The sequence below is a fragment of the Stegostoma tigrinum genome, chromosome 13 (genome assembly GCF_030684315.1).
Source record: "Stegostoma tigrinum isolate sSteTig4 chromosome 13, sSteTig4.hap1, whole genome shotgun sequence".
NCBI lineage: Eukaryota > Metazoa > Chordata > Chondrichthyes > Orectolobiformes > Stegostomatidae > Stegostoma > Stegostoma tigrinum.
The window spans coordinates 399,482-417,432 of NC_081366.1; the positions used below are offsets into that span (position 1 = coordinate 399,482).

Genomic DNA, 17,951 nt, shown 5'->3' on the forward strand with positions numbered 1-17,951 from the left:
AAAATGGCCACCCAAGTGGACAGGGTTGTTAAGAAAGCATATGGTGTTTTGGCTTTCATTAACAGGGGGATTGAGTTTAAGAGTCGTGAGATCTTGTTGCAGCTCTATAAAACTTTGGTTAGACCGCACTTGGAATACTGCGTCCAGTTCTGGGCGCCCTATTATAGGAAAGATGTGGATGCTTTGGAGAGGGTTCAGAGGAGGTTTACCAGGATGCTGCCTGGACTGGAGGGCTTATCTTATGAAGAGAGGTTGACTGAGCTTGGTCTCTTTTCATTGGAGAAAAGGAGGAGGAGAGGGGACCTAATTGAGGTATACAAGATAATGAGAGGCATAGATAGAGTTGATAGCCAGAGACTATTTCCCAGGGCAGAAATGGCTAGCACGAGGGGTCATAGTTTTAAGCTGGTTGGTGGAAAGTATAGAGGGGATGTCAGAGGCAGGTTCTTTACGCAGAGAGTTGTGAGAGCATGGAATGCGTTGCCAGCAGCAGTTGTGGAAGCAAGGTCATTGGGGTCATTTAAGAGACTGCTGGACATGCATATGGTCACAGAAATTTGAGGGTGCATACATGAGGATCAATGGTCGGCACAACATTGTGGGCTGAAGGGCCTGTTCTGTGCTGTACTGTTCTATGTTCTATGTTCTATGTTCTATATAGCTCATATCACTGAATCAGATGAACCATTACTCTTTGTACACCCAAAATGTACTTTGGTGAGGATGAATCTGCCAAGTGGTGCCTTTGAAGGAGTCTGACTGAATGATGGAAGCTGTAAGAATTTTAAAAGAGGTAGTATCCCTTTTGACATTGGCTTCGCTGTTTGGTGTTCTGCAATAGTAGCAGCATCAAAAATTAGGCAAGGTTCAGTGGGAGTGGGAACAGATTGTTTCTTTTGTGATAACTTATTATAAGAAAGACAATGATGCAGCAAAATCCCAGGCCAATCCATCCACACTTAACAATTTACCACTCAGTGCTACACAATAGAAGATGGTCATTGTCCTTTTGGGGACCAGGGGGAAAATGTAGCCAAACCTTTAGAACCTGTTACATATTCAAAGGAATTCAGTCCTGGATCTAACTGCAAAGTGTCAGTTTTTGTCAATAATGACACACCGAATTATTAATAACCTTAAAGGCCTGTGTTTATGGTTTCATTGCTGCAGAAACAGACTAGTCTGAGGCTTGGTTTAGGTGTGCCCTGGATGTAAAAGGGATACTGAATCTTTAATTCCACATAAATGATTCTATCACTTGTTTTTCTTAAAATCCACTGCCCCTGTGTGTTTGTTATGATTCCTTGGAATAGCTATCCTCCTCATCACTGATGTGAACCTTCTCCTCTGACAAGCTGCTTTCATCAATGTTCTCGAGTGAGGAGGCATGCTGCAGTGAGAGTTCTGAAAGGCTCACACTCGGCAGTGTATTCTGCTCAGGATAGACCCATGGTTTGAAGTTAGGGTTGTGTCTCTGCTTCCACTCAGGATATTTCAAACAGGCTTTGTAAATCCGCTTCATAGCCTGGAGAAAACAAAGAATGCAGTCTTGTTTCAGGCTTAGAATCATAGACTCACACACTATAGAAGAGATTATTCAGCCCAATAAGTCTGCACCAATAAAAATTACTTTAAATCAACATTTACCAGCATTTGGCTTATAGCCTGGAATGTTATGATAGTTCAAGAGTCATCCAAGTACTTTTTAATGGTTTTGAGGTTTTCCACCTCACCTACCCTCCTAGGCAATGTATTCCAGGTTCCCACCACCATCTAGGTGAAAAACGTTTCCCACAAATCCCCTGTAAACCTCTTGTCTTTCACTTTAAAATGATTCTCCCTTGTTACTGACCTTTCAACTAAAGTGAACAGCAATTCTGAAGAAGAGTCACTGTACTGAAAAATTACCTCTGCTTTCTTTCCACATATGCTGTCAGACCTGTTGAGGTTTTCCAGCAATTGTTGATTTTTCTTTCTATTCACCACAGCCTTAGGTTTATTTACTTCTTCAATATATTGTCACTTGTACCCTAGGTACTGTGATAATGTCTCCACTTTCAGTTACCATCTTGGATTATAGAATAAATGACTGAATAAATTGGACAATTGGTAAAACACTGAATAAATTAATATTAAATAGATATTACTAAGACTGAAACAGTTTCAAAACTTTATCTTTCGCTCTCCATAAGCTTCGCCCTCTCTGCTCCTTCAGTTGTTGCCATCTGACAATGTCCCCAAGATCCTGGCAACATGCTCCTCTCCTGCCACCACCATACTGTGACTTCCACATCCGCTGCGTCCCAGCTGGAGACATTCATGCAGCATGAGTCTTGCACCTCCTCCAATGCTGGACATCGACTGACTGGGTCCTGGCTCTGAGTCGATGTACAGGGTTCTGGCCTGTCTCCTGATAGTGCCACCCAAGCTGGAGCAGGGTTTGAGATACATGGGATCCTGGCCTCCCACAGGAGGGCATCAGGAGGCGGCCCCTGGGCAACAAAAACCATAAAAAGTGTTACCGAGCTGGAAAGACAATGAGGAAGCTGTATAGATGCAACAGGATTTGTTGCCCAAGCTGTGAGTGGCTGTGCCCTGTGTTCAGGAGCCAATTACCTGTCAATTCCCCTCAAAATCTTACACACCTCTATCAGGTTCCCCCCTCGGCCTTCGTTGCTCCAAAGGAAACAATCCCAGTGTATCCAGTCTCTCTTCATTGCTGAAATGCTCCATTGCAGGCAATATCCTGGTGAATTTCCTCCGATCCCCTTCCAGTACAATCACATCCTTCCGACAGTGCAGTGACCAGAACTGCACACAGTACTCCAGCTGTATAATGTCCCAGCTCTTTTAATCTATATCATGACTAATAAAGGCAAATGTCCCTTCTGCATTTTAACTACCCGATTACTCTGTCTGGCCACCTTCAGGGATGTGTGGACAAACACCCCAAGATCCCTATGTTCCTCTGACCATCATAGTCTCCTGTAATTCTTGAGTACTCCCTTGCTTTGTTCCTTTTTCCAAAGTGCATCTCCTCACATTTATCAGGATTACATTCTATCTGCCACTGATATGCCCATGTGACCAACCATTAACCTTCCTGTCACCTAAGACATTCTTCAGCATTGTTAACATCTGGCCTATCTTTTATCCTACCCCAAGTTCTCACTACATCATTTGTATAAATCACAAACAACAATGGATCCTGACCCCTGTCATATGCCGCTGGACACAAAAACAGAAGTTGCTGGAAAATCTCAGCAGTTCTGGCTGCCCCTGTGAAGAAAAATCAGAGTTAATATTTTGGGTCTGGTGAGCCTTCCTCAGAACTGGACTGGATGCTGGACCCCAGTTACAGACACAGCCTTCCACCACCTCCCTCCATCTCCTGCCACTGCAGTGATTTTAGATCCAGTTTATCAAATTACTCTGGATCCCGTGAGCCTTTCCCTTCTTCATCAGTCTCCCATGTGAGACCTTGACAAAACCCTTGCTGAAATCCATGTAAACTACATCAATTGCACTACCCTCATGTACATGCTTGGTCTTCTTCTGGAAAACTTTAACCAGATTTGTTAGGGCTGACCTCCTTCTGACAAAGCCATGCTGACTATTCCAAATCAAACTATACCTCTCTAAGCGGAGATTAATTCTATCCTTCAGAATTTTCTCCAAAAGCTTCTCTATCACTCTGGTTTATCTCTGCCACCCTTTTTTGAAAAAAGGTAATGATCAACGATAATCACTTCCTTTTGATTAAGTGACTTGTATTAACAGCAGGAGGTAAATGTAAGATCAAGTTTCTGTCCCTCCTCTAGGTCACTGCTCCCAGATTTCTGGCTGCATTTCAGGCCCTTGCTCCCGACCATTGGCCACCAGTGCAGGCCAGAGGGACTTTCTTGTAGGCCTTTGCTGCAGTGTGGCCAAAGTGACCAAGGTTAGAGATGGTCCAAGAGAGTGTTATTGATGCCTCTCTCTGGGCTTGTCTGCACAAATGGCTTTGGAGAACAAATGTGCAGCTTTATTATTATGATTGCTGGGACACTGTGCTGCAGTGCATTGTAATAATATTATATGCATTTTATTCTAGCCTTTTGCGTTTTCTGAACATTAACTTCTTTTTACCAGTCACGGCTGTGCCTTTAGATACCAAGAGCCCTAGGTTCTGGCATTCCCTCCCTTAACCCCCGTCTTTCCTTTAAAATAGTCCTTGAAACTCATCTCTTTGTCAATGCTTTTCGTCATCTATATGTAGCTCAGTGTCAATCATAGTATCCTGTCAATCAGTGATATCACACCTACAAAATGCCTAGGGTTGACTTACTAGGTTAAAGATGCTGTAGAAATATGAGCTGTTGCTCTTTTGATATTTCTTTTGGGTTTAAATTCTTTTATTAAGAGGGTCAGTTTCATGTTTCTTCTGGAGGGTGTGAGTTCAGTTCTGAGGAAAGGTCACCAGACCTGAAACGTTAACATTAGTTTTCTGATAATGAATATCTTATTGTCTCAAACTCAATTTAGCAGGTGGAATCATTTTGGACTAGTTCAAAGCATTTCACTGAACAGCACTCATTCTCGTGGGGATGTGGTGTTGTGGTAGTAATATCCATGGGTGCATCATTAGAGCCCCAGACCCTTGATCTGGCAATGTGGGTCTGAATCCCACTATGACAAATGGTTTACATTTTAAGTCAATAAAATCTGGAAAAGAAAGCTGATCAAATGGTGACCATGTAACCATTATTAATTGTCATAAAAATCCATCGGGTTGATCAGTATCCTTGAAGGAAGCAAATCTGCTGTCCTTACCTAGTCTGATCTACTCCAGACCCACGGTAATGTGGGTGACTCCCAGTTACCCTCTGGGTAATTAGGAATGGGCAATAAATGCTGGACCCATATCCCACAAACAAGTAAATCAAAATCCTTACCTTGGGAGCTACAAACTGGGAAACTTTATTCACAACCCATTTTGGTAAAGACCCTGTGAAATATAAAGGGAACAATTTAATAAAAATTTAAGAATAGTTTAATCATCCAAAACCATTTTGCCTGCAATGATTCGAAATTACAGCACTCATCCAATCTTCACAACTCCAAACAGAAAGGAAATTTGATTCCTGCTGTAAAAATAAAACTAAAAGGTTCAATGAGAAAAGATATTAGTTGGAAAATGTTCTGCCCAGATTCTGATTTAGCTGTGAGTACAGACTAGCATCTCATCGCTGGATTGTAAATGAAGGGGAGAGATGGACTCATTCTTTACTGATTGTCACATGACTAACAGCTTGCTACATCTGCCTCCTCTGCCAGTAGGTAGGGCAGGATAAGTGTTGTTGGAGGCAGTTCGCTACCATCAATCATCCTTTGTCTATGCTGTCTCCAAGTCTTGACTATTCATCAACTGTAAAGGGTAGACCACTGCTGAGTCAAAATCAAAGAGACACTTGCCTTACTAAGATGGCTCACTAGTAAGATGAGCACGACTCATACAGTCAGTCATGCAAAATTATTAGGACTCCTACAAGGAGCTATGCAGAATACATCATAGAACATAGAACACAGAACACAGAACACAGAACATTACAGCACAGTACAGGCCCTTCAGCCCTTGATGTTGCACCGACTTGTGAAACCAAACTGCAGCCCATCTAACCTACATTATTCCATTAGCATCCATATATTTATCCAATGACCATTTAAATGCCTTTAAAGTTGATGAGTCTACTACTGTTGCAGGCAGTACATTCCACGCCCTTACTACTCTGTGAGTAAAGAATCTACCTCTGACATCTGTCCTATATCTATCACTCCTCAATTTAAAGCTATGTCCCCTCGTGCTGGCCATCACCATACAAGGAAAAAGGCTCTCACTGCCCACCCTATCTAATCCTCTGATCATCTTGTATGTCTCTATTAAGTCACCTCTTAACCTTCTTCTCTCTAACCAAAACAGTCTCAAGTCCCTCAGCCTTTCCAAATAAGACCTTCCCTCCATACCAGGCAAAATTCTGGTAAATCTCGTCTGCACCCTTTCCAATCTTTCCACATCCTTCCTATAATGCGATGACCAGAACTGTCCGCAATACCCCAAGTGCAGCCGCACTAGAGTTTTGTACAGCCGCAACATGCCCTCATGGCTCTGAAACTCAATCCCTCTACTAATAAAACCTAACACCCCGTATGCCTTCTTAACAAACTTATCAACCTGGGTGAGAACTTTCAGGGATCTATGCACATAGACACCAAGATCTCTCTGCTCATCCACACTACAAAGAATCTTACCATAAGCCCAGTTCTCTGTATCCCTTTTACTCCTTCCAAAGTGAATCATCTCACACTTTTCTGCACTAAACTCCAATTTCCACCTCTCAGCCCAGCTCTGTAGCTTATCTATGTCTCTCTGTAGCCTAAAGCATCCTTCCGCACTATCGACAACTCCACCTACTTCAGTGTCATCCACAAATTTACTAACCCATCATTCTACGCCCTCATCCAAGTCATTTATGAAAATGACAAACAGTAGTGGCCCCAAAACAGATCCTTGCGGTATACCACTAGTAACTGAACTCCAGGATGAACATTTCCCATCAACCACCAACCTCTGTCTTCTTATAGCTAGCCAGTTTCTTATCCAAACTGTGCTATCACCCTCAATCCCATGCCTCTGTATTTTCTGCAATAGCCTACCATAGGAAACCTTATCAAACGCTTTACTGAAATCCATATACACCACATCAACTGCTTTACCCTCATCCAACTGTTTGGACATCTTCTCAAAGAACTCGATAAGGTTTGTGAGGCATGACCTACCCTTCACAAAATCGTGTTGACTATCTCTAATCAAATTATTCCTTTCGAGATGATTATAAATCCTATCTCTTATAATCCTTTCCAACACTTTACCCACAACCGAAATAAGGCTCACTGGTATATAATTACCAGGGGTGTCTCTACTCCCCTTCTTGAACAAGAGGATAACGTTTGCTATCCTCCAGTCTTCTGGCACTATTCCTGTAGACAATGATGACATAAAGGTCAAAGTCAAAGGCTCTGCAATCTCCCCCCTAGCTTCCCAGAAAATCCTAGGATACATCCCAACTGGCACAGGGGACTTACCTATTTTCACACTTTCCAGAATTGCAAACACCTCCTCCTTGTGAACCTTAATCCCATCTAGTCTAATAGCCTGTATCCCGGTATTCTCCTTGACAACATTGCCTTTTTACTGTGTGAATACTGATGAAAAATATTCATTTAGCACCTCTCCTATCTCATTGGACTCCACGCACAAATTCCCACTACTGTCCTTGACTGGCCCTAATCTTACTCTAGTCATTCTTTTATTCCCGACACAGCTGTAGAAAGCTTTAGCTGTTTTCTTGATCCTGCCTGTCAAAGAAGTCTCCTGTCTCCTCCTGGCTCTTCTGAGCTCTCTTTAGGTCCTTCCTGGCTAACTTGTAACTATCAAGCACCCCAACTGAGCCTTCACGCCTCATCTTTACATAAGCCTCCTTCTTCCTCTTGACAAGAGATTCAACTTCTTTAGTAAACCACGGTTCCCTCGCTCAACCACTTCCTCCCTGCCTGACAGGTACATACTTACCAAGGAGACACAGTAGGTGTTCCCTTGAACAAGCTTCACATTTCAATTATGCCCAGCCCCTGCAGTTTCCTTCTCTATCTTATACATCCTAAATCTTGCCGAATCGCCTCATAATTGCCTTTTCCCCAGCTATAACTCTTGTCCTGCGGTATATACCTCTTCCTTTCCATCACTAAAGTAAACGTAACTGAATTGTGGTCACTATCACCAAAGTGCTCACCTCCTTCCAAATCTAACACCTGGCCAGGCTCATTACTCAGTACCAAATCTAATGTTGCTTCGCCCCTTGTTGGCCTATCTACATACTGTGTCAGGAATCCCTCTTGCACACGTTGTACAAAAAATGACCCATCCAAAGTACTCAAACTACAGCGTTTCCAGTCAATGCTCGCAAAGTTAAAGCCCCCATAACAACTACCTTGTTACTTTCGCTCCTATCCAGAATCATGTTTGCAATCCTTTCCTCTACATCTCTGGAACTTTTCAGAGGCCTACAGAAAACTCCCAACAGGGTGACCTCTCCTTTCCTGTTTCTAACCTCAGCCCATACTATCTCAGTAGACGACTCCTCATCAAACATCCTTTCTGCCACCGTAATACTGTCCTTGACTAATAATACCACACCTTCCTTGATCTTACTGAAACATCTAAACACTGGAACCTGCAACAACCATTCCTGTCCCTGGTCTGTCCATCTCTCTGAAATGGTCACAAAATCAAAGTCCCAGGTATCTATGAAGGCTAGAAATCAGTATCTCCCCACAAAGCCTGATGTGACATCATCACGCTGGGTGAGCGCAATGTAAGATAAAAATTAACTCCTTCAGGACTATAACCCTTTCACAACCTTTGAATATCCCAAATTGCTTAATAAAGAAAGGAGCACGAGTTTTTTAAAAAAAATGCAATCCCTCTGGAGGAAAAGCAATAGACAATCGTACAGCAAGATCCAAGTACATTCATGTGACAATGACCAGATTATCTGTTTTTAATGACAGTGGCTTAAGGACAAATATTGGCCAGGACACCTAGGATCATTTCGTTGCTCTGGCCATCTACTTTTGACGATGGGTTTATTTGAGGGTCGGCTTACGACTGTTTAGCTGAGCTTCAGTTCCTAATGCACTTAGCTCTGCAGCAAGATTGACAGAGCTGCAGATGGAAGGGCATGTTTTGTTAGAATTGACATGTCGACTCCCTTGTCAAGTGATTTTTATTCTTTGTAGCTTTCCAACACTTATGTGTTTATTTACTCAATTAAGAGGCAAAGGTGAACAAAAGTTTCTGAGATTGATAGTATGTAATGTTGTGTTTAGATGGCAGCTTTATGAGAGCGATAATTTATTTGAACAGGAATGTTAATCAGTTTTCTTTCGCTGTTTTTCAATTCAGGTTTAAGATTCTCTTGTTTCCCAAATCCTCTGTGCAATAGTGAACCACTCTTAATGGAATGGGACCCTCCCTATCACAGCTTTTCAGGTTTGAAATGCACAGACTTTATAACCAGCCAGCAAGACCTATGGTGCTACACACAGGCTGCCTCCAATAGGCACCATCCCACTTCGGCCAAAGTTACTTGAAAGGAGGTGAAAATCCAGGATACAGGTCCTAGCTGACAGTTATAAATCTTTACCCACCTCCAAGATGAAACAGGATAATAAAATGTGAGGCTGGATGAACACAGCAGGCCAAGCAGCATCTCAGGAGCACAAGATGAAACAGATGGGTTAGAAGCATCAAACCTCAGTATAAAGGACAGCAGCTTTGCAGAATCTCTTAGCAACAAAACCCAACTCTACACAGCCAATGTCAAACACTGACATAAACTAGGCGTCCTCCAGAACTCCATCATCTACACACTATGAGTCTGTGAATATGGGCCAGGATCTGGCAGTGTTAGTGAAAGCAATGTCAGGCAACTGAGGGGGGAGTATTGGGTGGGAATAGAGGCTGTTCCTTCATTCCAAAGAAAGCACAGGAAATCAACAATGTCAACTTTCTGAATTAATCACTGGAACATGAGTTTCATTGCTGAATTGTATCTGTGTATCCTATCAGTAAATCACGTTGGAGTGTTTTATAAGAACAAGGCACTTGAGAAATACAAGTTGTTGCTTTTGTTGATATTGCTGTAGGCATTATTGTTGTTACAGGTACAGAGTCATATAGTACAGAAGCCATCCCTTTGGACCATCATGACTAGGGCTGTCCATATCATGGCCACTGGCTCTCCTTGGTCTAACTTTTTTAAAGTCAAAAAAGGTTCGTCCAGGATATCAGGGATCATTCCAGTGAACTTTCTCTAAACTGGCTCCAAATAAATTGATGCCAATCCTTGAATAAGTGGACCAAAACTGCTCATTTTTTTTTTCCAGATGTAGTTCCACCACACCTTGCAGTAAAACTTGATCGAGAGTAGACCTGGCTGAACAGGTGTGGCGGCATGGTGGCTCAGGGGTTAGCACTGCAGCCTCACAGGTCCAGGGACCCGGGTTCGATTCCCCCCTCGGGCGGCTGTCTGTGTGGAGTTTGCACATTCTCCCCATGTCTGCGTGAGATTTCTCTGGGTGCTCCGGTTTCCTCCCACAGTCCAATGATGTGCAGGCTAGGTGGATTGGCCATGCTAAATTGCCCGTAGTGTTCAGGGGTGTGTGGGTTATGGGGGGATGGGTTTGGGTGGGATGCTTCAAGGGGCGGTGTGGACTTGTTGGGCCGAAGGCCCTGTTTCCACACTGTAGGGAATCTAATCTAATCTAAACGCAGCAGGTCAGGCAGCACCAGAGGAGCAGGAGAGTTGGTGTTTTGGGCCTAGACCCTTCATCATTCCTGACTTGCTGTGTTCGTCCAGGTCTACGGCGTATAGTTCTGGCCACCACATTACCAAAAGGATGCGGATGTTTTGGAGACGGTGCAGAGGAGGTTCACCTGGATGTTGCCTGGTATGGAGGGCACTACTTATGAAGAGAGGTTGAGTAGATTAGGATTATTTACATTAGAAAGACAGAGGTTGAGGGGAGACCTGATTGAGGTCTACAAAATCATGAGAGGTATAGACAGGGTGGATAGCAAGAAGCTTTTTCCGAGGGTGGGGGACTCAATTACTAGGGGTCACAATTTCAAGGTGAGAGGGGAAAAGTTTAAGGGAGATATGCGTGCAAAGTTCTTTACGCAGGGGGTGGTGGGTGCCTGGAACGCGTTGCCAGTGGAGGTGGTAGAGGCGGACACAATAACATCATTTAAGATGTATCCAGACATGAATGGGCAGGGAGCAAAGGGATACAGATGCTTGGGAAATAGGTGACAGGTTCAGATAGAGGATCTGGATCGGCACACGCTTAGAGGGCCAAAGGGCCTGTTCCTGTGCTGTAATTTCTTTGTTCTTTGTACAATGTATTAACTCTGAATCCAGCATCTGCAGTTGTTACTACCTTGCAATAAGACTTCCCCGGTCTTATAGTTCAACCCCTTGAAATAAGAGCCATTACTTCATTTGTGGGGCAATAGCCCAGTGCTATGATCACTGGGCTGTTAATCCAGAAACTCGGATAAGGTTCTGGGGATAACAAGGTGTAGAGCTGGATGAAAAGATTTCTGAAGAAGGGTCGAGGCCCAAAATGCCAGCTTTCCTGGCCTGCTGTGTTCATCCGGCTCTACACCTTGTTTCTCAGATTCTCCAGCATCTGCAGTTCCTATTACCTCTGAAATAATCTTCTGGAGGCCCTGGTTCAAATCCCACCACAGCAGATGATGGGACTTGAATTCAATAACATATCTGGAATTAAGACCCTAATGATGACTGTGAATCCAATGTCAATTGTTGGAAAAGCCAAGATAACAAAATGTGAGGCTGGATGAACACAGCAGGCCAAGCAGCATCTCAGGAGCACAAAAGCTGACGTTTCGGGCCTAGACCCTTCCCATCTGGTTCACTAATATCCTTGAGGGAAGGAAACTGCTATTCTTACCTGGTCTGGCCTACTTGTGACTCTAGACCCATAGCAATGGGGTTGAGTCTTACCTGCTCTCTGGGTAATTAGGGATGGGCAATAAATGTTGCCTTGCCAGCGACACCATCATCCCGTGAGGGTATAAAGAAAAATAAATTAGCCTTCTCGATTACCTGCTGCACCTGTGTACTAGCTTTCTGTGTTTCACACACAAATTTCCCTCTGTTCCTTTGTGTTGCAGCTGTCTGTAGTTTCTCTCCAAGTTTCTTGAGTAGATCTGTAGCTCGGGTTGTGGATGCGGTGGTTGGTTTGCTCGGCACCTTGGCGAGCGAACCAACCAGTTACTCTCCATTTAAATAATAATTCATTCTTTGATTCTCCCTTCTAAAATGAGCAACTTTGCATTTTCCCACATTAATCTCTACATTTCATAACACATCTATTGGTTCCCCTCTATTCACTTTGGTTGAGACTTCCTCAAAAAACTTTAATGAACTGGCCAGTATACTTAGAACATTTTAAAGGCATCTGGATGGGTATATGAATAGAAAGGGTTTGGAGGGATATGGGCCAAATGCTGGAAAATAGGACTAGCTTAATTTAGGATATCTGATCAGCATGGACAAGTTGGATCGAAGGGCCTGTTTCCATGGCATACGTCTTTATGACTCTAATTAGTCAGGCACAATTTCTCTTTCATGAGGCCATGCTGACTCTGCTTGATTAGATGATAACTTTTGAAATGTTCTGCTATTTTGTGCTTAATAATAGATTTCAACACTTTTCCAACAATAGATGTCAGCCTAATTTGGACTATACTCACCTGCATTTTCACTCCCTCCCTTTTTGAATTGGGTGTGCTTCAGGCTTAAGGGATCAAAGGGTCTGGGAAAAATGGTCAGCTATGATCGTATCAAATGGTAGAGCAGGCTGGAAGCGGTCAAACAAATGTCTTTCTACTGGAGTTGAGGGAAATGACAGAGTGGAATTCACTATCCCAGCAGTGCATCTATTTTCTGCATTTCCCTGGACAGCTGCACATTTTCCAACAGAATGTTGGTTTCCAACAGAAGACTGGAGGATAGCAAACATTGTCCCCTTGTTCAAGAAGGGGAGTAGAAACAACCCTGGTAATTATAGAACAGTGAGCCTTATTTTGGTTATGGGTAAAGTGTTGGAGAGGATTATAAGAGATAGGATTTATAATCATCTAGAGAGGAATAATTAGATTAGGGATAGTCAACATGATTTTGTGAAGGGTAGGTCGTGCCTCACCAACCTTATCGAGTTATTTGAGAAGGTGTCCAAACAGTTGGATGAGGGTAAAGCGGTTGATGTGGAAAAATGGGTTTCAGTAAAGTGTTTGCTAAGGTTCCTCACGGTAGGCTACTGCAGAAAATTCGGAGGCATGGGATTGAGGGTGATTTAGCGGTTTGGATTAGAAATTGGCTAGCTATAAGAAGACAGAGACTGGTAGTTGATGGGAAATGTTTATCCTGGAGTTCAGTTACTCGCGGTGTACCACAAGGATCTGTCTTGGGGCCACTGCTGTTTGTCATTTTTATAAATGACCTGGATGAGGGCATAGAATGATGGGTTAATAAATTTGTGGATGACACTGAAGTAGGTGGCGTTGTGGATAGTGCAGAAGGATGTTGCAGGTTACAGAGGGACATAGATAAGCTGCAGAGCTGGGCTAAGAGCTAGCAAATGGAGTTTAGTGTGGAAAAGTGTGAGGTGATTCACTTTGGAAGGAGTAACAGGAATACAGAGTTCTGGGCTAATGGTGGGATTCTTGGTAGCGTGGATGAACAGAGAGATCTTGGTGTCCATGTGCATAGATCCCTGAAAGTTGCCACCCAGGTTGATAGGGTTGTTAATAAGGTGTACGGTGTGTTAGGTTTTATTGGTAGAGAGACTGAGTTTCGGAGCCACGAGGTCATGTTGCAGCTGTTCAAAACTCTGGTGCGGCCGCACTTGGAGTATTGCGTACAGTTCTGGTCGCTGCATTATAAGAAGGATGTGGAAACAATGGAAAGAGTGCAGAGTCAATTTACCAGGATGTTGCCCGGTATGGAGGGAAGGTCTTATGAGGAAAGGCTGAGGGACGTGAGGCTGTTTTGGTTAGAGAGAAGGTTAAGAGGTGACTTAATAGAGACATACAAGTTGATCAGAGGATTAGATAGGGTGGACAGTGAGAGCCTTTTTCCTCTGATGGTGATGGCTAGCACGAGGGGAAAAATTGTGGGGTGATAGAGAAAGGGCAGATGTCAGAGGTAGGTTCTTTACTCAGAGAGCAGTAAGGATGTGGAATGTCCTGCCTGCAACAGTACACTCACCAACTTTAAGTGTATTTAAATGGTCATTGGATAAACATATGGATGATAATGGAATAGTGTAGGTTAGATGTGCTTCAGAGATAATGGGAACTGCAGATGCTGGAGAATCCAAGATAACAAAGTGCGAAGCTAGATGAACGCAGCAGGCCAGGCAGCATCTAAGGAGCACAAAAGCTGATGTTTTGGGCCTAGATCCTTCATTAGAAAAAAATGATGAAGGGTCTAGGCTCAAAACGTCAGCTAGTGTGCTCCTAAGATGCTGCTTGGCCTGCTGTGCTCACCCAGCTCCACACTTTGTTAGATGGGCTTCAGATTGGTTTCACAAGTCGGCGCAATATCGAGGGTTGAAAGGCCTGTACTATGCTGTAATGTTCTATGTACTGACCTATTATCCTACTAAGATCCTTCTTTATCTCTTTAAACATATTCAACTCTACAGCCCTCTGGGTCACTGTGTTCCCCCAACTCTAGCTTCTTTTGCATCCACAGTGTTAATCTCTCGAGCAGTGGGGACCATGCTTTTTGCTACTTGGGCCGTAAGCTTTGCAATAATCTCCCTAAACCCCAATACACCTTACTTCTATTTTCCTTTGTTGAGACCCTATTTAATAGTTCTACTTTGAGCAATCTCATGGCTATGTGACTGAATTCATTATGGAAATGGATGTCATTTTTCTGCACAAGAACAATTATCCAACACTGTCTTCAGATGTTTTCCTGCTAGAGGTGTTGTATAAGTACAAATTTGAGAAGGAGTTGGAAAGCCATCCGACCACTACTGACAGCTTGTACAGTCGACACCAGTCCTATATTGCATTAATGTCATTATTTGGCTATCACCAGCTCAAGGACCCCAGAATTTGATCTTCCTACTGGCAGGAGACATTAACTGAAATAATTATAAGCAAAAAAAAATTCCTCATCTTTTTGAGTATCTGGTCCATTTGCACCTATTTCGGTGCGTCATCATAGAATCCCCATAGGATACTATGCAGCAACAGGCCATTCTGCCCGACAAGCCCACACCAACTCTTCAAAGAGCATCCAACCTCGGCACATCCCCCTACCTTGCATTTCCTATGTCTAATCCACCTAATATACATACCCCTCAATGCTATGGGAAATCTAACTAACCTGGATTGGACCATGATGGGAAACTCACTTAGACACAGGGAGAATGCGAAAACTTTAAAAATAAACAACATTGAGGGCCGAAGGGCCTGTACTATGCTGTAATGTTCTATGTTCTCGATCATACTACCTGGCATTTTACTATCCTCCATGTGCCTATTTAAGAGTCGCTTAAAAGCCTGTTAAGTATCTGACTTCTAGCGAGTTTTGAGAAGACTGCCACTGCTGGCAGCACATTCCACATGCCCAACACACTCTGTGTGAAGAACCTACCTCTGACATCTCCCCATACGTTCCTCCAATCACCTTAAAGTTATACCCCTTCATAATAGTCATTTCCATCCTGGGAAAAAAAGTCTTTGATTACTCATTCTATCAATGCGTCTCACCACCTTATCGACCTCTATCATCCTTCTTCGCTCCAATGGAAAAAGCACTAGCTGCCTCAACGTTTCCTCACAAGACCTGCTCTCCAGTCCAGGCAGCATCCTGGTAAATCTCCTCTGCACCAACTCTAAAGCTTCCACATCTTTCCTATAATGAGTTGACCCAAACTGAACACAATCTTCTAAGTGTGGTCCAACCACACTTTTATAGAGCTGCAGTATAAACTCACCGCTCTTAAACTCAATTCCCCTGCCAATGAAAGCCAACACACCATACGCCTTCTTTACAACTCTATCAACTTGGGTAACAACTTTGAGGGATCTATGGATGTGGACCCCCAAGATCCCTCTGTTCCTCCACACTGCTGAGAATCTTGCCATTAACCCTGTATTCTGCATGCAAATTCGACCTTCCAAAATGAATCACTTCACACTTTTCTGGGGCGAATTCCATTCTATTCCATTCTTTGCCCAGCTCAGCATCCTGTCAATGTCCTATTGCAACCTACAACAGCCCTCCACGCTGTCTACAACTCCAACAACCTCTGTGTCATCGGCAAACGTACTAATCCACTCTTCCGCTTCCTCATCCAAGTCATTTATAAAGATCACAAAGAGCAGAGGTCCCACAACAGACCCCCGCGGAATACCACCCGGCTCCAGGCTGAATACTTTCCATCTACTACCACTCTCTGTCTCCTATTGGACAGCTAGTTTTGTATCCAGAGAGCCAAATTTCCCTGAATCCCTGCCTCCTTTCTTTCTGAAGGAGCCTGTCTGTGTGGAGTTTGCACATTCTCCCCATGTCTGCGTGGTTTTCCTCCGGGTACTCCGGTTTCCTCCCACAGTCCAAAGATGTGCAGGCTAGGTGGATTGGCCATGCTAAATTACCCATAGTGTTCAGGGGTATGTGGGTTATAGGGCAATGGGTCTGGGTGGGATGCTTCAAGGGGCGGTGTAGACTTGATGGGCCGAAGGGCTTGTTTCCACACTGTAGGGAATCTAATCTAGTCTAATCTAATCTAACCTTGTCAAATGCCTTGCTAAAATCCATGTACACCACATCCACTGCTCTGCCTTCATCGATGCATTTTGTCACTCCCTCAAAGAATTCAGTAAGGATGATGAGGCATGGCCTGCCCCTCACAAAGCCATGCTGACTATTTCTAATCAAACTGTGCTTTTCCAAATAATCATAAATACTATCTCTCAGAATCCTGTACGATAATTTGCCCACTACAGAAGTAAGACTGACTAGTACATTGATACAAATTGTAAAAAATGTATGCCTCAGCAGAGACCCCTGACAGACTCCACTCATCACATGTTGCTCATAAGAAAAAAGACCCACTTATTCATACTCTCTGACTGCATACTCTGCCAGCCAACTAATCATCAGTCAGTATCCCCCTACAGCATGGACTCTTATGTTTATATGGAACCTTGTCAAATGCATTCTTGAAATCTAGCTCCTGGCCAAAACTGATGTGTTTGGTTCTCACGGTATTGAGGATGGGGCTTTGACAAAAGACTTCTCCAATGAATTGTTTAACTGTCCAGCTGGGTGCTCTGTGGACATGTCTTCTGATGCCCACTTCAGTGGGAATAAAATAAAAAGCTGATTTTAACTGTGAGCTGGATCCTCATGGAGCTACTGACCTCTTAGTGAAGACTGGCAGATTTTATTTCAATAATAAGGGGATTGATAAGATATTTCAATGGTGTATATTTCATATAATTGGATGAAATATTTTTCAAAGTTTCACCAGAAATTCAATTTCTTCAGTCACCAAACACTTTTAGAAATTGTTCTCAGGGAGACAATTATTTTCAGCTCAATTAAACACTAATTAATTGCTCTTGATTCTGCATTGAGGTGGAAGCTTTTTCAACCTGAATTTGACATCAGCAGTCACACTAGCTCCATCAAGTGGTCAAACAAATTATTTTCTGCTGGGATAATAAAATGTGAGGCTGGATGAACACAGCAGGCCAAGCACCATCTCTGGAGCACAAAAGCTGACGTTTCGGGCCTAGACCCTTCATCAGAGAGGGGGATGGGGGGAGGGAACTGGAATAAATAGGGAGAGAGGGGGAGGCGGACCGAAGATGGAGAGTAAAGAAGATAGGTGGAGAGAGTATAGGTGGGGAGGTAGGGAGGGGACAGGTCAGTCCAGGGAAGACGGACAGGTCAAGGAGGTGGGATGAGGTTAGTAGGTAGCTGGGGGTGCGGCTTGGGGTGGGAGGAAGGGATGGGTGAGAGGAAGAACCGGTTAGGGAGGCAGAGACAGGTTGGACTGGTTTTGGGATGCAGTGGGTGGGGGAAGAGCTGGGCTGGTTGTGTGGTGCAGTGGGGGGAGGGGACGAACTAGGCTGGTTTAGGGATGCAGTAGGGGAAGGGGAGATTTTGAAACTGGTGAAGTCCACATTGATACCATATGGCTGCAGGGTTCCCAGAGGGAATATGAGTTGCTGTTCCTGCAACCTTCGGGTGGCAGCATTGTGGCAGTGCAGGAGGCCCACGATGGACATGTCATCT

At 43.7% G+C, this 17,951-nt stretch overlaps 1 protein-coding gene across 1 annotated transcript in view; it reads right to left on the minus strand.

The window, feature by feature from the left end:
• Positions 1-723: 723 nt before the first annotated feature.
• stard15 (StAR-related lipid transfer (START) domain containing 15) overlaps positions 724-17,951 on the minus strand; it is a 131,845-nt gene continuing 114,617 nt past the window's right edge. The window contains exons 5-6 of the mRNA XM_048543650.2: positions 4,935-4,987; positions 724-1,525 (exon numbers count right to left, since the gene is read on the minus strand). Of these exons, the coding sequence (XP_048399607.1) occupies positions 1,295-1,525; positions 4,935-4,987 (284 nt within the window). The 3' untranslated portion in view covers positions 724-1,294. The remainder of the gene's footprint in view (positions 1,526-4,934; positions 4,988-17,951) is intronic.